Source organism: Zeus faber (assembly GCF_960531495.2).
Source record: "Zeus faber genome assembly, chromosome: 5".
Taxonomy (NCBI): Eukaryota; Metazoa; Chordata; class Actinopteri; order Zeiformes; family Zeidae; genus Zeus; species Zeus faber.
The window spans coordinates 18,175,929-18,197,064 of NC_137192.1; the positions used below are offsets into that span (position 1 = coordinate 18,175,929).

At 42.2% G+C, this 21,136-nt stretch overlaps 1 protein-coding gene across 1 annotated transcript; it reads left to right on the forward strand.

Moving 5' to 3' along the window:
- Positions 1-1,099: 1,099 nt before the first annotated feature.
- On the forward strand, positions 1,100-18,820 carry dctn2 (dynactin 2 (p50)). The gene is made up of 14 exons (XM_080000548.1): positions 1,100-1,242; positions 1,961-2,029; positions 5,155-5,251; positions 5,776-5,837; positions 6,090-6,188; positions 7,446-7,606; positions 9,824-9,974; positions 10,127-10,192; positions 10,591-10,629; positions 10,882-10,959; positions 11,795-11,866; positions 13,954-14,056; positions 15,156-15,247; positions 17,960-18,820. The coding sequence occupies exons 1-14, from the start codon at positions 1,207-1,209 to the stop codon at positions 18,044-18,046; spliced, it is 1,212 nt and encodes a 403-aa protein (XP_079856674.1). The 5' UTR covers positions 1,100-1,206; the 3' UTR covers positions 18,047-18,820.
- The last annotated feature ends 2,316 nt before the right edge of the window (positions 18,821-21,136 follow it).

Sequence of the window (21,136 nt, forward strand, 5' to 3'; positions counted from 1 at the left end):
TATATATAGATATATTTGGGGGGGGGGGCTTCAGCAATTCAAACAGGAATAATGAAAATGAAATTAACAAATAAAAATAAAAGAAACAGTCCTTTTTTTTTTTTTTTTTTTAAATCTCAGGCTCTGTGGACGGACAGGAAAACCATGAGCTATTCCGTGAATGGCAGCGTTTGCAAGAAGAGGACGGACTAAAAAAAATAAAAAATAAATAAAAATAACAATTTAAAAAAAAATGGAGTTTTAAGAGTCCGCAGCAAAATTGAAGAGAAGCGTGAAAGAGAAGACGGGGGCAGCGGTGACTGTTGGAAAGGCCCCCCCCCGGGCGTTGAGATTTGGGTTGAGTTTGGGGTCTCACGGAGACGGAGTCGCGGTCGGGGGGCAGCGTTCCACGCCGGTGTGGCTGCTCCGGGTGGGTGCGGGGGTCTTCCAGGCATCACCGCCGGCAGGCTGCTCCCTCCTCCGCGGCGGGGGCGGGGCTTGGCTCCTCTCTTCAGCACCGCGCTCGGCGCCGGCGGAGCGGGACGCCGGCTCTTGCGCGCCGCCGAGTGCCCGCACTTCGGAATCACAGCCGGCTCGACGACGTTATTGTGGAGGGGATTTCTTTGTGACGATTCGCAAAAATGTGGAAATAAAAACAAATGCGGGCGGAGATGGAGTCCTAGATACGACGAGGCTGCAGTTTCACTGAATAACGCGTCTACGTATCGGAATGCTATTATTACAATATATTGCAATATATATATATTGAAATATAACATATATATTATAATATATTAAAATACTAAAATACTAAAATAATAATACAACTAATCAAATGATTTAAATATATACTGTAAAAATAAGAAAAAAAATAAGAAAATAGGATAATCTCAGAAAATAAAGTGACGACGAGTGTATGCGTAACGTCAGGCTCCGTGTCGGGGAACGCCTGTTTTGTTGATCCTCATGTCCCGCCTGCGCGGTCACTGGCCCCTGTGGCGCTGTCTCAAACCACCCCCGCCCCTCCGGTACGCGCCCCTTATTTTAACCGACGCACACCCCGTCAACGCTCAAGCGCCCACCCCCGTCAGCTAGCAGTAGCCTCCCGGCGCCGCACCGACTGCTAGCTCGCCCAGCGGTAGCTTTTGTCACGGTCCGCTTCCCGGAGGCTTGTTCGTTGTTCGTTCCGTCGGGCAGTTTGGCCTCGTTTCCCGCACCCCGCCGACAATGGCCGATCCGAAATACGCCAATTTGCCAGGAATCGTAAGTTGCAAATGCTCCACTCGCCAGCGAGACGGGCAGTGTTCCTGGGGCAGCGAAGCTAACGGCGGCTAGCCACCTAGCCGAGCCCCGCTGTCTGCTGTCTGACGGGTCTGTGTGGCGATGGAAACCTGACAGGGAGTACCGGCTGTGCGTTGTTTAGTCCTGGTTCCTATCGGTCGGGTCGATGTGGGGTTTGGGTCGGGGTTTGGTGACAGGAGTGGCCGGCTAGCAGCTCAGTGTGGTTCGGAATGGGCCGGGGCGTTGGCCAGACCAACAGGCTGCTGCTGTACCTCTGTCATACACATAAACAACGTAACGTAAAAGATGGATTGATATGGATAATGCTCTGCCACACACACACACACACATATATATATATATATATATATATATATATATATATATATATATATATATATACACTTTATTTATTGCCGTGTCACAACAGCACCCATCAACAAATAGGATATAATAAAATGTTAAATATAGACATTATACATTGAACGGACAAATTAAACAGAAATACCGATCAACAATAAACCTATCAACACTCACTTCACACTCTGCCAAAAGTAGGAAAATGTCCAGGTTGGCATACATACTGACTATAAAAGCTGTACATGTTCTCTGTGAAACAGGGTGGGAAACAGAATGCTTACAACAATTGATCTAATAAATGTCAACTTATTCATCGTCCTTTATCTTGTTGCTTCGACAGGCTTTCAACGAACCAGATGTATACGAGACCGGGGACCTTCCAGAAGATGACCAGGCTCAGTTTGAGTCGGTAAGCAATATCCTACTTTAACTTAACCAAGTCCCATGCTCAGCAGGCTATTTGTTGCTGTAGTTAGCTGACTTACCTTAATAATATTGACAATCCACGCTTGGCTAAGTCACTTTGTTTACTGTACCTGTAATCAATGTGTTAACAGGTCGCTTGTAGCTGTTGGTGTTTTTATTCATGCATCCAAGTGATACTACAAAGCCCTAACTCACTCTGTTTGGCTGAAAAACCTGCGCTGACACCGTAATAGCCTTAGCATTCAGTGTCCTTGAGGGAGTACAAGAATTCTAGCACTAGTATGTACAGTATAATGTATGTTGTCGGACTGCATTCAGGTTCAGTTATGGCGGTCAAACAGACCTTCTGATTTCAGACTTGAGTTATAGATTTTTTATTTTTGTTATTGTTTTAGATATTCTCAAAATCCACCCTAGATCTGTATTTCTAGTGGTTCGTAGATAACATTTTAGTTCAAGCCGGATATACCGAAACAGTCACAATTTACAAAACATAATCTAGTAGTTTATTAACATTGCTCATGAGCAAATAAAAAAAACTGTACTATGTAATATTACTGGAATTAATTCAGGCATAGATGCTAGTAATTACACTAGTTAGTTGCAAGGAAGCTGTAACCAGTCAATAAGAGAACCCAATAAGGTTATTTTTTTTAATCTTAAAACAATCAGATGGGCTCTCTGGGGTCAGTGTCAGAATGAGTCTGGAAAAGCTGATGAGTGTCTCTCATTATATTTGGTTGGTTGACTGACAAGCAAAGCTCAAGACAATTTGGCATTTTCCTTCACATGTTCCATATTGTTTTGTCCCTTCCCCATGGTGCTTGTTTTGACTTCCCCATCCCTATTGGAACCCTAGTTAATACAAGTAAGACTTTTTTTTTTCCTCTCGGTGGGTTTATTGCAGTATTTCCTTTGCATGTGTTTGGGCCTTCTTTGATCGGGAAAAAATTAAAACAGATTGATCTGGGCTGCCATTACACACTGGCATTTCTTCATTACAGTCAAGGCATTTCTTCATTACAGTCAAGGCAATTCATTTTTCCCCGTTTATTAGTTGAGATACTGTTTTTTGTTTTAATTTGGTTAGGGTTAATTTTTCAAGGAATAATGATTTTGATGGGTCTTATGAAACCGATATTAGACTACCTCCATTTTGCTTACTTATGTTGCCGACATCTGACTTGAGTGAGAGACTGAATGAACAAGAACACATTGTTGCCGTTTCTGTTTCGGCCGTTGCTTTCTTTATTCTTATATGATGTCTTACGTTGTAACTAACATTGTTGTACTGTGTCTTAGATTGTAACTAATATTATAACATTGTAACTAATGTCATTATTCTAACCATAATTTACTAACTTTGCTTAACTATTGCTAGTTTAAAGGTTGCCACTGGTATCAGATCTTTCAGTGAGGACAGAATGCATGCCAATGCATCATTTATTAAGGACTCCGCTCTGTAAGAACATCAATTTAAGCAATTTAGTCATATTTAGGCCCCTTAATTTTTCTCAGCTTCACGCTCAACCTTCCGTTTGAAAATTTATGGATTTGGTAAAACCAATCTAATAGCCTCAAATTTGATGTTGGGACACAACGGTGTGAAGTCTTCAACTAAAAACTGGTCGCTTTGGATCATATTTGTTCTGTGTGCAGTAGGCTATCAACAGTCGGCAAGCAAGCTGGCTGTTGTTGGCGCATCAACCGTCCCGAAGGGGAAGAGAGAAAGAACTTTAGACCGCCTAAGTTATTTGAAGAACAGAGCGTCGGCAGTGTCTGCAGCAGCCACTCTCAGAACACTGGTTTCCTTCTTCTTATCTCCCTAAAGCCTGGTCGACTGCTCCCCTTGTGCGCATGGCATGTGATAACCACATTAATCTGTGTTGTCTCTCTCTCTCTCTCTCTCTCCCCCCCACCTTACTTTCTGCCCCCTCTCTCTTTTTCCCTACTTTCTCTCTCTTTATGCTCTTCTGCTGTTTTCTCTAACTCTCTTTGGAAATCCAAGGAGCTGGTAAGAGCCTGGCTAACTCCCCTTCTCACCCTCACCCCCCCCCCTCCTAACATTTATTCGACTGTCTTGTGTGTGCATGCCCTATTGGTGTGTCTTTTTACGTTTGTTTGTATTGAAGTCTTTGTGTTTTTGTTCTGTGTATCAGTGGTGTATTAATCCAACCCATCTTCTCTCGCCCATTGCCATTCGTCACTCGTGATCAAATGATCCCACAAGTCATGTGCTTCCCAAAGTCACTAATAAAGGGGGGATGGTAGGGGATGGTAGCTCAGGCGGTAGAGCTGGTGGTCTAGTGATCTAAAGGTTGCTGGTTCGATCCCAGGCTCCTCCTGCTAGCATGCTGTAGTGTCCTTGAGCAAGACACTTAACCCCTAATTGCTCCTGATGGCTGCGTCCGTCGGTGTTTGAACAATTGTAAGTCGCTTTGGATAAAAGCGTCTGCTAAAATGACTAAAAATAAAAAAGTTCTCACTTAGAAATGCCAGTGTAGCTGTTACTTGTCTAGACTCTACATAACATTGTAATTAATATGGTGTCCTGAATTGGTAGGATACATTGAAAATAAAAATCAACAAAGTCCTTTTTGACCTTGTGTTCAAAACCCACAATCAAGCCTTTCTTCAGTCTCTATGTTGCTTTTTAATCCAAGTTCTTTAATGGATTGCCTGGTTCTGTGTGCTGGTTTCATAAATCTGATTTAAACTGTATGGCTGTGCTCGAGATAAACCACAATTAAGTATGTGAAGCTATTGCTGACATCAAGGATAATTATGTAACTACAAAACCCCTTCCCCACCTGGTGCTGAGTGATCTTATAAATCACTGCAGCGTACCCACGCCAAGACGCTTACTTCCCCAAATCGGATTGTCGAAGAATTGAGCAAATTGAAGAAATTCGAGATTTCCTCTCAAATTTTCCCCAGTGTCTCATTGTATTTCCAGTTTATGTGAACGTTGGCATTGCTGACTCAATTTGCCAAGGTGCACACAAAGCCCCTGTCCTCTCTTTGTGCTAAGAGGAGACTTTCCCCTCCCTTTACTCCTCAAGTTTACAGTTTGTGCGCCTCACTTTCTTTTTTTTTTGTCAACAACAGGAGGAGCTCTGCAGTGACAGTGTGGAGAGAATTGTGGTCAACCCCAATGCAGCCTATGACAAGTTCAAAGACAAGCACATCGGTACCAAAGGACTTGGTCAGTTTATCATGCATGTTTATGAGAGCTGCAACGATAAGTCGATTAATCGATTAGTTGGCAACTATTAAATTAATCGCCAACTATTTTGATAATTGATTAATCGTTTTGGAGTCATTTTTTAAGAAGAACATTTCCAAATTCTCTGATTCCAGCTTCTTAAATGTGAATATATTCTGGTTTAGTCCTGTATGACAGTAAACTGAATATTGTTGGGTTGTGGACAGAACAAGACATTTGAGGATATCGGCTTGGGGAAACAGTGATAGAGATTATTCTGAATTTTCTGACATTTTATGGACAAAACAACTAATCAATTATTCAAGAAAATAATAGACGGATTCATCTATAATGAAAATTATTGTTAGTTGCCGCTCTAATGTTTATATTTGCTGTCAGATCACGTTTTATATCCGTAATGTATATGCCAATAAATCATTATTTTATAACTATCACACACCTTGTTTTAGTTGGATTGGATTATTGACATTGCCTTCTTTTGTCCTTCTCTATTTTTTCGGCAGACTTTTCGGACAGAATCAGTAAAAGCAAAAGAGTGGGCTACGAGTCAGGAATATATGAAATTGTGAGTACACTCTGCATCCTGCACTTTCATGGGGCCAAATCCTCTTGTAATTCAAAACATTGAAGCTATTCCATTTTGGAAAGCTACTCGAGAATTCTACTTTTATTTATCTTCCAGATTTGTATGAAAGCTCCATGTATTTTTGGTTAACCACTGATTCTCATAATTGTTTTTCTTATGCTGCTTAGGTCATGCAAGTTACTTTTTAACACTTTGTGACACACATAGTATCTTGCCATTACTTCTGCCTAGTTAGGGGAAGGCTGTGGAGTGAAGGAGACGCCGCAGCAGAAATACCAGCGGCTGGTGAATGAAATCCAGGATCTCACTCAGGAGGTGGAGGCCATCCAGGTCAGGAGACACTGGGGCTGAATTTACTGTCAAACAATGAATTCAACCGTTATGAATCTATGTCGTGCACCAGGGAGTTTTTTCAGTGCAGTTGAACGATATAACCAACTGCTTTATTGCTGATTTTATACATATTCTTCTCTGCTCTGCAATCATTTCAAAAATGAAATAACATAATCCTCAATAGGGCTACAGTTTGTCAATAGAGTTGTTTGTGAGAAACCGGCTTTGGCCGTTATGACGTGTCGCATGTCATTTCACCCTGTGATGGTGGCTATTACTGAAACTTTGGTAAGCTACCCCATTCATGTACCGGCAAAGAGATGCCTAATATCACTGTTGTACAAGCAGAATTAGAACAATGTTACACTAGCGAACAATGTCATGGGTACGATTACGCGATGAAGCCAAGTTGCTTTCGTGTTGTCACCAGGTCTCTGTGGCCCTGCCTTTGTTGGTGTGTCGGCTCAAAAATGACTGGCTGTTGGCCAAATATTTCAAGCCTCTCTCCCTTTCCATATTGAACATACATTCTGTAGATGGTGTAGCTGTTTATTTGGCAAAAACAAATTCTAATTTGCATGAAGTTGAAATCTGCTCAACTTTCCTTCTCCCGTGAAGCTGTAAGCTTGTTGCTGGTCGTAGCTCCGCCCCTTGCAGCTGGAGGAAGCCGAGCTCCGTTTAAAATGCATTGCAGCCTGTCGCATTGCAGCCTACGTGGGCCGGTGGTGTGACCGTACCCTAACTCTGCATTTGCGCTCTTTCTATAATGACAAATAGAACATAAACTAGCTGTAAAATGCAACTTAATGACAGGCACAACTTCAACAATGAAAAAATCAAAGACTTTCAAACTCAATCTGTTTTAAAAGAAAATAACAAATTGGTCTATTTCTCACCTTAATTCTTATTCTTCAGAAAGTTGTGATACAAATCAGAAATAAAGTTCTTGCACTAGTCACACAAAACCACACAGTGCTAGCAAGAATTCTTTGATCTTGTGTTTCTGGCTGTTGCATTGCTGTAGTAACCGCTAACAATGCTCATGGGCACTGTAGTATTTTAGTGCATTTACAGACATAACATTTATGTTTTCTCACAAAGAAGTTAAGAAACATTAGTAACCTAGGGTTGTTCTTCCCTGAGCATCCTCATTCTTCAGGATTATTTTTGCTATCCAGGCTATCCAGACTCCTGTGATTTGGCATTGCGTAATCTTCATTTGAATTCCTCCCCGGTTTCCTTTCTCCGCTGCAGGCCACCACAAAGGAGAGCAGCGCGGAGGAGCGGCTGACTCCTGTGGTGCTGGCCCAACAGGTGGCCCAGCTCAAGCAGCAGCTCGTCTCAGCCCATCTGGAATCGCTGCTGGGACCCCAGGCCCACATCAACTTGGCCGACCCCGACGGAGCGCTGGCCAGGTAAGCGGCGAGGAAGACGGATCAAGAATTGAGAGAACTTGTCTCTGGAAGCTCAGGGTGTTTCAGACATGTCGGACCCCAACCGAGTCGTGGCTCGGTGGAGTAGGGTAAGGATTGAAGGAAAAGGGTTGGGAAGAGGCTGATGGGGAGATCATCTCTAAGACACTGAGGCTGTAATCTCAGGAGGGAGATAGTGGAGTAAAAACTCACCCTTCAACTCCGAATGGAGCACCAGCCAAGTTGGCAACAGGATCAACTTGAGGATTAGGCTTGGGCCGATATTTGATAATATTGGGATATTTGCCAAATTTTCGCAGTATCTAAATATCGCCAGTTGGGTTAGCAGCACTATGGGGTCCGTCCATCCGCAGCACTATGGGGTGCGACGTACGGAACAGCAGAGCGCACGGACAAAGCTCATTCACTTAAGCGCACAAAGGATGTATTTTGATGTGTGTGTGTGTGCACAACAGTGCGAAAGCAGATGGAGGATTTGGACGTGGTGGCGTGCGGATGCTCCAGTGGTTTAGTTGCGCCTCCAGATTATTACTTGCATTACTAAAATGATATTACAAAAAAATGTTTTTTAATAATTGCTATAGAGCTGCCAAGTCTCTCACTGTGACCGTGAGACTCATTCATATCAACCCGTTCACATGCTTACACATACATTACACCTCGTATTTCTCACACTTGAGAATCCCAAATTAAGTAAAATTGCTATTTTTTTATTTTTCTACGCATATATACCGATCAGCCTCAACATTACCACTGAGAGGTAAAGTGAATAACCTTGATCATCTCGTTCCAATGGCACTTGTCAAAGTTCTTGAAGTTGATGTGTCGGAAGCAGGAAAAAATGGGCAAGCGTAAGGATCTGAGCGACTGTGACAAAGGCCAAATTGTGTTGGCTAGACAACTGTGTCAGAGGATCTCCTAAACAGTAGGTCTTCTGGGGTGTTTATAGTATGCAGTGGTAAGTGTCTACCAAAAGTGGTCCAAGGAAGAACAACCGTCGAACTAGCGACAGGGTCATGGGCGCCCAAGGCTCAATGATGCGCGTGGGGAGAGACATCTAGCCCGTCTGGTCCTATCCCACAGAAGAGTTACTGTAGCACAAATTGCTGAAAAAGTTAATGCTGCTGTGATAAAAAAGGAGGCAGAACACACAGTGCATCACAGCTTGATGTGTATGGGGCTGTGTAGCTGGAGACTGGTCAGAGTGTCCATGATGACCCCTGTCCACCGACAAAAGCGCCTACAATGGGCACATGAGTTCCAGAACCCGACCATGGAGCAATGGAAGAAGGTGGCCTGGTCTGATGAATCACACTTTCTTTTACATCATGTGGATGGCTGGGAGTGTGTGTAGCGGGAGCGGCCTCTTTCAGCAGAATAATGTGCTCTGCTACTACAAATATTGTTCAGGAATGGTTTGAGGAACACGACAAAAAGTTCAAGGTGTTGACTTGGAGTGAGGGAGAAGATTAGAACTCACTTGATAACCCGCAATGATATCAGTATTCATATTCAACACTATTCAAGTACCAGCAAGTACCTGCAGGTACTTGAATCGGGTTAAAATGTGTTCACTTCAGTTTTGCAAACGATTATGAGGTCTTGATTTCAGCAAACATTTTGTAAAGTTTTATATATCCATTAGTCAAGTCATGAATTAAAATTTGTCAAATTGTTCTGCGTCAACATTTTTGGGAAAAACCCTAAGCCTACCACAGAAGCTTATACTTACCTTCATATTTGCCTCATACCTTTACCTTTTCTAGATGAATCCAACTCACTTCATACAGTATTTACCTGTAATACTTACCTGTAGAGAGAAATCCAAGAAAATCCTTGTACTTGTCTGTCTGACGTTCTGTGGAAATAAAGTAATGGTTTGATTTATTCCAGTTCCTAATCACTGACGCTGCTATCGGACCTATAAATGAAACTTTTCTAATAACAGTTCATAGAATCATGTAGTTCAAAACCTTCCCTATTTCTACCTAATACTTACCTATGCCCTGTACCAAAATATATAGTACTTACCTTACCATACTTACCAATGCTTGAATAAGGGGGAGATGACTTAGATTACATTTTGATAAAGTGTCTCTTAAAAAGGTATTTTAAATATATTTAATTGAACTCTTTGATACCTGCAGACGCCCTAATTCCTTCCCATTTGTCTTTCCACTCACCCCTCCCCAAAACCAGGCGCCTGCTAACCCAACTGGAGACAGCGAAGGCCAGTCGTGGCAGCAGCGCCGGTGAGGCCAAGGCGGTACCGGCCAAGGGCCCAGATGGAGTGGTGCTGTACGAGCTCCACAGCCGACCGGAGCAGGAGAAATTCAACGAGAGCGCCAAGGTGACGCACGGCGTCACGCACTTCAGTCGAGTTGTGGGCTCTACAGTATATATATTCGATGGAGGAAGCAGGGAAAAGGGGCAGGTGTTTCCTTTTCTCTTTTTGGGAACGCATGTTCATTCATTTAGTTATTTATTTATTTCCGTGTCTAGATGGTGGAGCTGGAGAAGCGCCTGGCCGAGCTCGAGGTAGCCGTCGGCTCAGGATCAGAAAAACAGGTACGCACAAACAGTCAAATGTATTTTCTGTTTTTCTTCAGTACACACTTACCTGTATCATATCCTCCATTGCGGTGCTTTCTCAACCATTTTTGGTATCAAGGACCCTCAATTTGATAGGCATTAGCAGGCCATGGACCCCATGCCATACGATTTTGTCTCTGGGACCGTAATCTGAGAATAACTTTATTGTTTTAGTCCAAAATCCCATAATGTCTATACTAAAGTTACTGAGATGCAAGCATCTTCTTTATGAAATCATGTTTGACCATAAAACATTTTTCTCGGGACCCCTTGAAGGACCCCATGTTGAAAACCCACTGCTCCATTGTATCAGTCATCTTAACTGCATGTCTAGTTGTTTTACCAGTTCAAGGACATTTGTATTATCCATCCAGGGCCCTCTGAGTGCTGGGGTTCAAGGATCCAGTTTGATGGTGAGTGGTCGGCTACTTTCTTTCAGAGTGCTGATTGGCGCCGGTTAATGCCTACTACATAACTGTCTTTTTATTTTATTGATAAGCAACCAGATATGGGAACATTTATCATAAATATCAGTCAGTTTTATTGTTTTATGTTTTCAGGCCGAAAAAATGAATAAAAAAAACAAAAAACCTTAAAGGTTTATATTCTGGCTGACGTGTCTGTATGCATGTGTGTGTTTGCATGTCTGTGTATGTATTTATTAGGACACCATGGAGCTGTTGCAAGCGAGGGTCAGTGCCCTGGATTCTGCCACGCTGGACCAGGTGGAGGCCAGATTGCAGGTAATGTCCCACCGTCGGGCAGCAGCTGGCAAATGTGTTCCCCACAAAATGGTTAATATAAACAGTTTGCAGGTTAGTTGTGTTTTTCAAATGTCATTCCTGTAGTTTGATAAGATATTAAAGATACATTACCGACGCACTTACCAATATCACGTGAGGTTGAGGTACATTGGGGTAAAGAGTGTTCAGTATGGTTTTGGTATGAACCTTGAAGGCCTTCAGTAGAGGTTCTTGGTGGCTCTGGGAGTCCTATAGCACCTCTTTTAAGGAAGCATATCATATTCATTAAAAAGTGGCTGATGTTATGACCTTTGAAACTCATATGTGATGAACAGTTGTCTTTGTGATCTACTACTTACTTAAGTTCTAGCTAGCTCTTGGGCCTCATCTTTCCATAGTACATTGACCTATAATAATAATAAATAATAATACAATTAATTACGGTCATGTTGTTTTTTTTTTTTTGTTTTTTTGTTTTTTGTTTTTTAAACCAGCTCCGAGATCATAATACCACTTGCACTACGACAGGTGGATGGGAATAACTTGCATTTTGGTGAATGCAACCAACTTCTTTTGTCTTATTCTTGTTCTTCAAGATGAAAATTGTGTAATAACTTATTGACTGAATACATTTTGTAAACGGGGGTGACATTGTTATTTGTGAAATCTAAATGGGGTTGTCTTTGAAGAATGAAGCACAGTTAACTTATTCATAGAAGTCTTTGCGCTTTCTACTTCTAGGAGTACTTCATCTTGACCAACAAAATAAATAAACAGGATGGATGTTTTTTTTAGTTTTTTTTCACCCAAACAACTTCTGTTATTCTGCACGCAGAGTGTCCTTGGGAAGATGAATGAAATTGCTAAACACAAAGCAGCCATTGAGGATGCTGACACCCAAAACAAGGTTGGTGCACCCTACTTCAATAGCATGAACGCTGCTCCGCTCCGTTGAATTAGCAACACTGAACACAACGAGTCGCTTCCACTCAAACAGCAACACTAACCAGGGGAAAGAAAAGAAAGAAAGCTAGTTGGGAGTTGTGGAGAGGTCTGTTATATATAAAAGAAGTATTGCTGAACAGCCTTTTCATCTAATAGAATCACTACAAACTAAATACAGTTGCTAAAGTAACTCTCTTTTAAGTGTGTTATTAAGAAATAAAGTGGAGTAATTCTAATTCTTCGAATAATAGGGGGCGTCGCGATTCCAATCTGAAATCTCCCATATAAATGTGATCCCTAATGTAACGTCATCTGAAAATAAACTGTGTACTTCATCTCTGAAGCGGGGCTTTCCAGCTGAGGCGCGGGTGGGGCCGAGCGAAAGTGGGCGCCAGTTCAATAAAATATGATGACGATATGTCCACTTGATTTGTCCACTTGAGAGGGCAGAACCAAGTACCAGCAGCTTGTGGGAAGTAGGGATGCAGCGGTACACGGTATGTCATCAAACCGTTGGGTTCGCCTCCTGCGGTTCATTACGCACAGGTGAACTATCGTGGGTAATACCATGTCGCGGTGGAAGTCCACTCGATGCGTTTGCGCTGCGGCTGTGGCTCCACCCGCTTCGTCATAATGTACAGAGCGGACGTGGTGAGGCGGAGGTGAAGAGACATGCCCTTGTAGTAGTGTTGAAAAGAGAAATTTTATCTGTGAAATTGTGTGAAGTATTCTGTTTAGATTTATTACCCTACCAAAAAAAAACATTATTTACAATGATTTAATATGACTGGACTCAAAGGTACTTGTTGAGAAACAAGTGTTTTTCTTTACAAATGATTTTCTTTACAAATCATGACTCGATAGTCTAACAATGGCAGTTTTTTCCATCAGTGCTGGAAAAAAATACATATAGTGGTACTTTGACTTACGAGTTTAATTGGTTCCGTGACGAGCTCGTAATTCAATCTGCTCGTATAGCAAATCAATTTTCCCTATTGAAATTAATTGAAATGCCATTAATCCGTTCCAGCCCCCGTGTACCTGTTTTTAAATAAGAAAAATGTATTTATAAATAACAAATATTGTATAAAACCATAATTAAACACTATCACGCTATCTCCTGCGAGCTGCTTCTCCGTCAACCACACCAACAGCAGATTCTCCATCTTTTCATGGACAGCGGTCTGCAGCTTAGACGTTATTTTAACGCCCTTGGCTGGCGTAATACCCTTCATCGTCTCCTTCTGTTCAGTATGGTACATATCGTAGAAGAACTACACTCGTACTGCCTCGTCAATTCCATCACACGCACACCTCGCTCATGTTTTTCTATTATTTTGCGCTTTAAGTCAATGGACATCATCCGCTTCTTCTCAGCGCTTACTTTTTTCGGACCCATGGTTCGAAAAAAAAAAAAAAAGATTTGGCAAAATAACTGCACAAAAAGCACAAATCGCGAGCACAAAACACAAAAGAGATGCTTCCACGCTCAGGTAACCACGTGAAGCGAAGGAGTGAGACGCGGGATGTGGCCGCATTCGCTCTCCACGCCAACTTGCCGCGGTGCACCTGAAGCTCGCTCCTCGTAACTCAAATTTTTGCTCGCAAATCAATACAAAAAATCGACGGAACGACGGCTCGTTAACTCGGAAAACTCGTATGTTAGTGCACGCGTAACCCAAGGTACCACTGTATGTGTAAATCGAAAACCAAATCGAATCGTGACACCCTGAATAATAATGTTTGTTTTCTTCTATTTCAAACGTGTGCATTCTGACTAGACTGTCAAGTCCTGAATCACTACATTTTTAAACCAAAGCTGTCTCATGCAGTGCTTAGGTCCCATGCCCAACCCCTGCTATTATACTTTTTTTATTAACTATTGTTGCATTACCCAGAGCCTCGCAAAACTCTTTTTGTGACGCAATTTTGACAAAATCTTTGTGTTGTCACAAGGAATCTAGGCTTAATCATCATTCTATATAGAGACTCATTTTAGTTGGGGGACCGTGGCGCTCTTTATCGCCTGTCGGTCCCGTCTTTTCACAGGTGTCTCAGCTTTATGACGTCGTGCAGAAGTGGGACGCCATGGCGACCTCCGTACCGCAGGTGGTGCAACGGCTCATAGTGGTGAAGGAGCTGCACGAGCAAGGTAGCGCCACCCTAAAACAGGCTGGTCTCCTTGCCCTCACAATGCTGTCACTAAGCCATAATGCATCGACACAACATCCCGGCGCCATTTATTTGATCAATGTAATGTCATCGTCACACAAGTGTGATGTGATAGTCACAATATGTTGTTTTAATTTTTTTTTCCCCGTTTTCCCGACCACTGTTGAAATTGTAACTAACTTGGTGATTCAAAAAGAATGCACTTATGGGGATGACGGGAAGTGCAGGCTGAGCCATGACAATGATTTTATGGTGGTTTGATGCATAAATACTTTATTGATCCCACGAGGGAAATAACGGCAGCACACCTTGGTACAAAAAGCCAATAATAATAATAATAATAAAAATGATAAAATATGAAAAACAAAATTGGCAACATAAAATAAACCGCTGTATCAATAATTCAAATCTGACGACAACAAAACAGAACAGAGCTTCTGAAAGTGAAGGTCGATTAAAATAATCGTGATGTAGACCAGAGCCACAAAAAAGAAATTTGGGCTGAGAGATTAGCGTCATGGGCATGTGTGCGTGGTGGTGGTGGTGGGGGGGGGGGGTGACAAAAGATCAAATGGAGTTTAAATGGAGTTTAAACGGATAATGAAATTAGCCTCAACCATGCCATTCTGTTTAAACAAAGTGTGAAAAGAGGTATTAGACTAAACCCTACAATAGAATTAAACATCCCCATCGGGAATTATGAATCTGAAGTTTAATACATCAAGTTATACATGTTTTTACTGTTAAGCACATGAAAGCAGATGAGCACTTAGTAGATTATATCAGTACTTCTTTTCAGTTTGTTGCAGGAGGTCATTTGTCATCCGGCTTCTCCTTGCTCTGATCTGTCAGTCTGACTGGCAGTGAGCTTGCCTGAATGGCTGCCCGTCAGCATTTCAGCGCCTGCCTCTCCCTTCCTGCTGTTTAATGCAAGATTAAAGATGAAGTCGCCCTATCTTTTAGCTAATAAAATAAACGGATCATCTTAAAACTCACATTTCACACCCTATGCCGAGGTGTCTTCAAGATGAGGGGAACCGGTGGAGACTTTTGTGTGTTGTTGTTGTTTCCTCCCCTAGCGATGCAGTTTGGACAGCTGCTCACCCACCTGGACACCACTCAGCAGATGATCAACAACTCTCTGAAGGACAACGGCACGCTGCTGACACAGGTACGGGGTTCAACCTCCAGCAGAGTAGCTTTTCTTTTCTTTCAATCTGTTCGGCAAACATGCGGCACATGGCTGCTTGCAGCTGTTTGGTTTGGCCATGAGTCGGTCATGAGTCGTCGTCATGATGAAAGAACACCTCTGTCGCCAAGGTCATTTAGCAGCGTTTTCTTGACACAAGGTGTAAAGCAGTGGATTAACTGCTATTATTTTGAGAGAAACTTCCCACCGCCGATTTGATTAATAAAATGAAATATCCAGTGTTTTTTGATGATTAAATCAATAATTTGCCGATATTGTCACACATTACTTTTGGTGCCTTCACGAGATATTTACACACAAGAAATACTTGAGACAATCATTAGTAATGTGGATGTCATCACCAAGCATGTAGAGACTTGGATAAGAACAGTCTATGAAGTTCAGTGAACTATTACTTTAATGTAATTCAGCCTTCATATTGTCATATTACGATCCCAGATGATGCCTGGTGTCGTATCACAAAATTGATGTATCACCGATCCATAAGCAAGACCAGACAAAGTCATCATTTTTTAAGGCAGTACCATTGAACCTGATATCAGTTACTGTCTTCAGATATCCTCTGTATAAAATATCTGAAAGTCACACATTCTCAAATTGATGCTTCCTAGGGATGCCACGGTGAGGATTTTTCCCCCACCGGCTAAAAAAGTCATGACGCTCATTTTTTGTGCAATGACAATTAGTTGAATCTAATCTAATCTGAAAAAAAATTTGGGTGAAAAACAGCGGTGTTACCGGTAACACTGGAGATTTTACAAGCGGGGGGCGGCGCGGAGTGTCCCCGTGAGACCTGATCCAAGGTCTCCTATAACCTCCTCTCCTCCCGTGACTTTCGCTTTTGTAGCATCAGACTAAGTCGACCTAACACGCTTAGTATTTTACAAATTATAATTTATTTTTTTTTTTCATTTGAATTTCGGCACTGATATGCGAAAATTAACTTCAATGTTTTCATTTGTTTTATTTCTCGAAAAAAAATAAAAACGACGGTGGCCAAGTAATGTAATCGGTGTACGCCCAACACCGATAACCGCAGCAACCCTAATGCTTCAAAACGGAAGGCTCCAGTTTGCAGCGGACTCGCGTTCTAATGCCAAAGCTTAAAAAAAAAATGCAAAGAGAAACTTTTGGGAAAGATGTTTTTATTTCAAATTTGTTCAGCCTGCACTCCCACGGACCGAGGCCTTAACCGAGGCGATCAAAACCTTCCCTCCCGATGTCGGTCGTTCAGAAAGCGCCCACTCTGATTTGATCATTTTTGGCTTTTCATCTGTCAGCCCTGCGTTGACGCTGCACACTCTGCCGCCTTTCAGAGGATTAAACGTTTGATTGATTTGCGGCTGACGTGTCCTCACCCTTTGCTGGTTTATTCATCCCTGTGTTTATCCGTGTTTTCCTCCACTGGTGTTGGATGTTTTGTCGCCTCGTGTCACACTCTGCATGTCCAGCCCAGGTTGATGTTTTATGTAACCACCCTGTTCTAGTATTTATGATGCAGCTATTTTTACTAGAGCTCACAGCTACCGCTCTGTCTCTCCGTCCTCTGCATCCCTCCTTTTAAACGTCTTTTCCTTTTACCTGTTTTTTTGTTGTTTGTTTGGTTTTTTTTTTGCCATCCATTTTTCCCCTCTTGTCTTCATCTCTTTTTCCTATTGTGTCCTAACTTCTCCTTTTCCTCCTTCCTGCGCTCTCTCCACCTCCCGCCCTCCATCTCACCTCTAAGATCTTTTTGTTTCCCTTGTGGTGCAGCTCCTCCCACTGTTTCGGCCTTTGTTTTGGGGTTTTTTTCCCCCTCTCCTCAGAATCCTTCTTCTCCTTTCCGAGTTGCTGCTGTCCCACCGCTGCTCCTTTATCACTCCTCCTTCCTCCCCAGATTCAACCCATCTAGTCACTCCTCTCTCTATTCGTCCGCTCTTCTATCTCCCCTTTTCTACTAAGTGTACACATTGTTATGGAATCAAGATAGCGTCGTATTATTATACTTAACAATGATGGGAAGATCCGATCTAATTGAATAAAAATGGCCCTGACGGTTTGGTGTGGCAGTTTTGCCTGCCACACACCACCCGAGTGGCGTTGCCAGGGCCCACCGACGCAGAGACACAGGCAATGGGGTTGAAAGGTACCAGTTCTATTGCATAGAGTGGGCAAGGTGGAACACGCCTGGAGCAGGTGTGTGTGTGTGTGTGTGTGTGTGTGTGTGTGTGTGTGTGTGTGTGTGTGTGTGTGTGTGTGTGTGTGTGTGTGTGTGTGTGTGTGTGTGTGTGTGCGTGGCCACGTGCGCGCGTGGTTTTTACCTGTTGCTCGTTGATTACTCCAACAAGCAACAGGCGCACAGCCACTCTGATCCTGGGCCCAATTACCTAGACCCTCCCGGTGTGGCTGGTCAAACCACACCACATTTGGTTTCAAACGAAATAAAGAGTTTAGTTTGATATACTTAACCTCTTTGAATATATACATGTTTTTTTTTAGTTCAACCGTTATTTAACCAGGAAAGTACCATTGGGGATTAAGAATCCCCTTTTCAAGAAAGACGTGGCCAGGCAGAACTAAATAATATTCACTTGTGTAAAAATCCTCCTGTCCTCACAATAATAAATGTTTCCACATCCTCGGTGTTTCCCATCTCACCTCTAGAAACATCTCTTCCCCCCTCAACTCCCTCAGGTCCAGCAGACCATGAAGGAGAACCTTGTGGCGGTGGAGGATAATTTTTCCGCCCTGGACCAGCGAATGAAGAAGCTCTCCAAGTAGACGGCGGTACAAAGTGAGACGGTTCCTTCTATTAAGGAATAGAAGAACGGCGGTGGGTGGGGTCGGAGGGAGGGGAGGGAGGGAGGGGGGGCGTGGGGCGTTCTCTTTCTCTGTTGTGCTTTTCTCTCGCTCGCTCACCTCTGCCTTTATTTTGTCAAACAGATTAAAAAGCAAGACAGCATCAAAAAAAGCAGACCAAAAGTTCTCGTCTACGCTCTCTTCTCCCCTTTCCGTTGTTTCACACACACAAATGAATTGATATCATCCTCGAAATGCTATTTCTTTATTAGTGTTTTTTTTTTCTTTTTTGACTCTATAAATGCCACTGATTCCTGGTAACTTTAATGACTTTTAGACTGGATCGTTTTTATAATTGTTAGCATTATACATGACAAATTGGTCCATTCCCTTTTTGAGCCTCTCAGGCTTGGGTCACCTAAAAAATGATTTGCGGCACTGCTGGATGGCCACTCAGCACTTGGAAGATGACGGTCGTCATGGGCTGTCCCACAGATATCATAATCCACTGTCGTAATGTTGGTAGCGGGAGCACGTTGGGTGCGTGCGTCAAGTCATGGAAGGGATGCTTGTAAATATGCCTGTGAACCTTATGTTTCCTCATGCTCAGTCGCTTGTAACTATTATTATTATTATTATGACTGAGACCACAAGCCACAGGCAGTTTTAACCTGCTCTGTCATTGCCTACAAATGGACTGTATTGTATATCTGTGGTCATGTAAACTAAAAAAAAAAATAAACTGCTCCAAGCTTGGCTGGTTTTATTTCATGGGAGAAAGAATATATTTTTGATATTTAGGAAAAACCTACGTTTTTAAAACAAGTGACCTTTAGGGTTGTCTAAACAGTTAAGACGGAACAGTTATCAACTCTGATAAGTGTCTTCAAATCTTGCCACATAACTGGTGTACTGAAAACCATTAGAGTTTCATAATAGCACTTTTTTGGTTTTAGCAATTTTGCAGCAATTTCCCGATGTTTAAAAACGTGAATTTTACAAAGCAAATCTTCCAATAGCACACCAAAAATGTCCTTTTTATGACTGACGGATTAATCCCTTAAAGCCATTCCTGACATTACATTACATTGATTTTCCTCAGTAATCAAATAAGATTAAATCCTAACAATCCTCTACAACAATTTTCCAAAATCCAGCTGGTCTCTATCAAAGCCTCCATACAATATTGGGATGAAGCTGCTAAAATAACGAGTCGTGATTGCAGTTATTATTTGAGAACAAAAGATGGCAGCACAGGGCTTTGTTAAGTATTTCATTAACTTGAAGCCACATAGCCTTTGTCAATCAATAGGTTTTCTATGCTGTGGCTAATGGGAATCCCATTCACCATGTTGCATTTAAGTCTAATTATACGTTATTTTAGGATAGGAGATGTCAGGACTCAAGTATTTCATAACACTCTTGGTTTGATACCACTCTTTCCATTACCATATGCCTGGTTCAATCAGATTTTTATTTTAAGGTAACACGTAATGTTGATAATGAATTCTAACCAAAGCCCAGCCCTCCCACATAGAATGTACACCACATATAGCTGATGTTTTTCCAAGCTCAAGTCTAGAACCTACACTCAGTGCGCACTTCATTATATGTATACCTGTACAATCCAATGTAATGCAATACACCAGCTCAGCCATGAATTTAGCTTTAGTTTGCCTTCTGGGTTTCTTATGCTTTCCCAGAAGAATTTTTAATTCAATGATAGGTTTTAGCACGGAGGTCATAGTTGGTGATGGTGTAGTGAGCTGCATTATATTCAGAGGTGTTTCTAATGTTCTCTGCCCCTCATGTACAGTATGTCAATGGAGGGGACAAAGTAGGAACACCTCTCAGTATAATGTAGTTCAGTACAACACCACATTTAACTATGACCACATAGTTACCATACGTACCCATAAACGTATAAAATTCACACATTTACAACTATGTCAACAAAAACTGAACGTTATAAACATCATAAAAGTAGAATTCATGGCTGAGCTGGTGTATTAGATGGCATTGAATTGCACAGGTGCACCTAATAAAGTGCACAGTGTACAGTATCTAATGTATGTCTTAACATAACAAAAATGTCTAATATAAATAATATATATTTGTACGTTCTTTTTTGTTTTAAGTTTTAAGTTCCGGTTCGGCTAAATTGGAGACGGGGAGGGAATGCTGCGTCTGGGGTGTGTCAGGAGAGACAGCTGCTGACAATGCTGAAGTCAGCCGTGGCAGTCTGTCCTCGGCAGTGGTGTCAGGAGAAGTTGGGTCTCAAACTAAATGTCAAACTATATTTAGTCTTAGAATAATAGTGTTGTGTGGAAAGGTATAATAACTTGGATTTTCATTGTTCAGTGCCACTACTTTGTATTAATTGTGTTCAAATAAACAACCTGTGTTATACCTCAACAGGAACCGCAGCATAATTAGAATGCACAAGCTGTTATCCAAACTATTTGGTGTCACTATTAGTGATTAAAAAAAACGCTATAGGTGGAGGAATATGAGCTTCAGAATAACTATCCTGGTACAATAAGCTTCTGTAAACAGCCCAAAGGTGATCTAGAAGGAAGGATGGAGCATCGGTTGGCAGCCTGGCCCTAAAACTCTGGACGTACAATTCAGATTAAAAGATCTTTGTAAAATATATCAAACCCCTCACCCTTCACTTGCTCACTGAGATAAACCAAGTGTGATGAAATCTCCGTTGTCGAGCTGCACTGGGTGTATATTCCATTGAATAGCGATATCACGGATCCTAATCTCCTAATTTCTCTCCCACTCCACCCTGATTTACATGTGAGGACAGCAGGGCGGGACGGTGGCCATGTTCCTGCATGTCCGAGTGTGACATGCGGGGGAATTGTACCCACGGCTCCACTTGGAGGGGAATGCCCCACAAGAGCAGAGATGTACGTACTGTATATCAGCTCCTTCTATTTTGGAAGTGGACAACCCCCAGCCACCATCTGTCTGAAAGGACACGTTTCCATAGCAGTGCACTGGGTCCCGCCACCAGCCCAGTTCAATGTGTTACCAGGAAATGTAGCTTAATCACAGCTTTGA

Bases quoted from the DNA above. Each gene is read 5' to 3' on its own strand.
- dctn2 (XM_080000548.1), top strand. From the start codon at position 1,207: ATGGCCGATCCGAAATACGCCAATTTGCCAGGAATC. The intron at 5,838-6,089 runs GTGAGTACACTC...ACTTCTGCCTAG, and splicing joins AGTCAGGAATATATGAAATT to TTAGGGGAAGGCTGTGGAGT. The intron at 10,630-10,881 runs GTGAGTGGTCGG...TGTATTTATTAG, and splicing joins TTCAAGGATCCAGTTTGATG to GACACCATGGAGCTGTTGCA.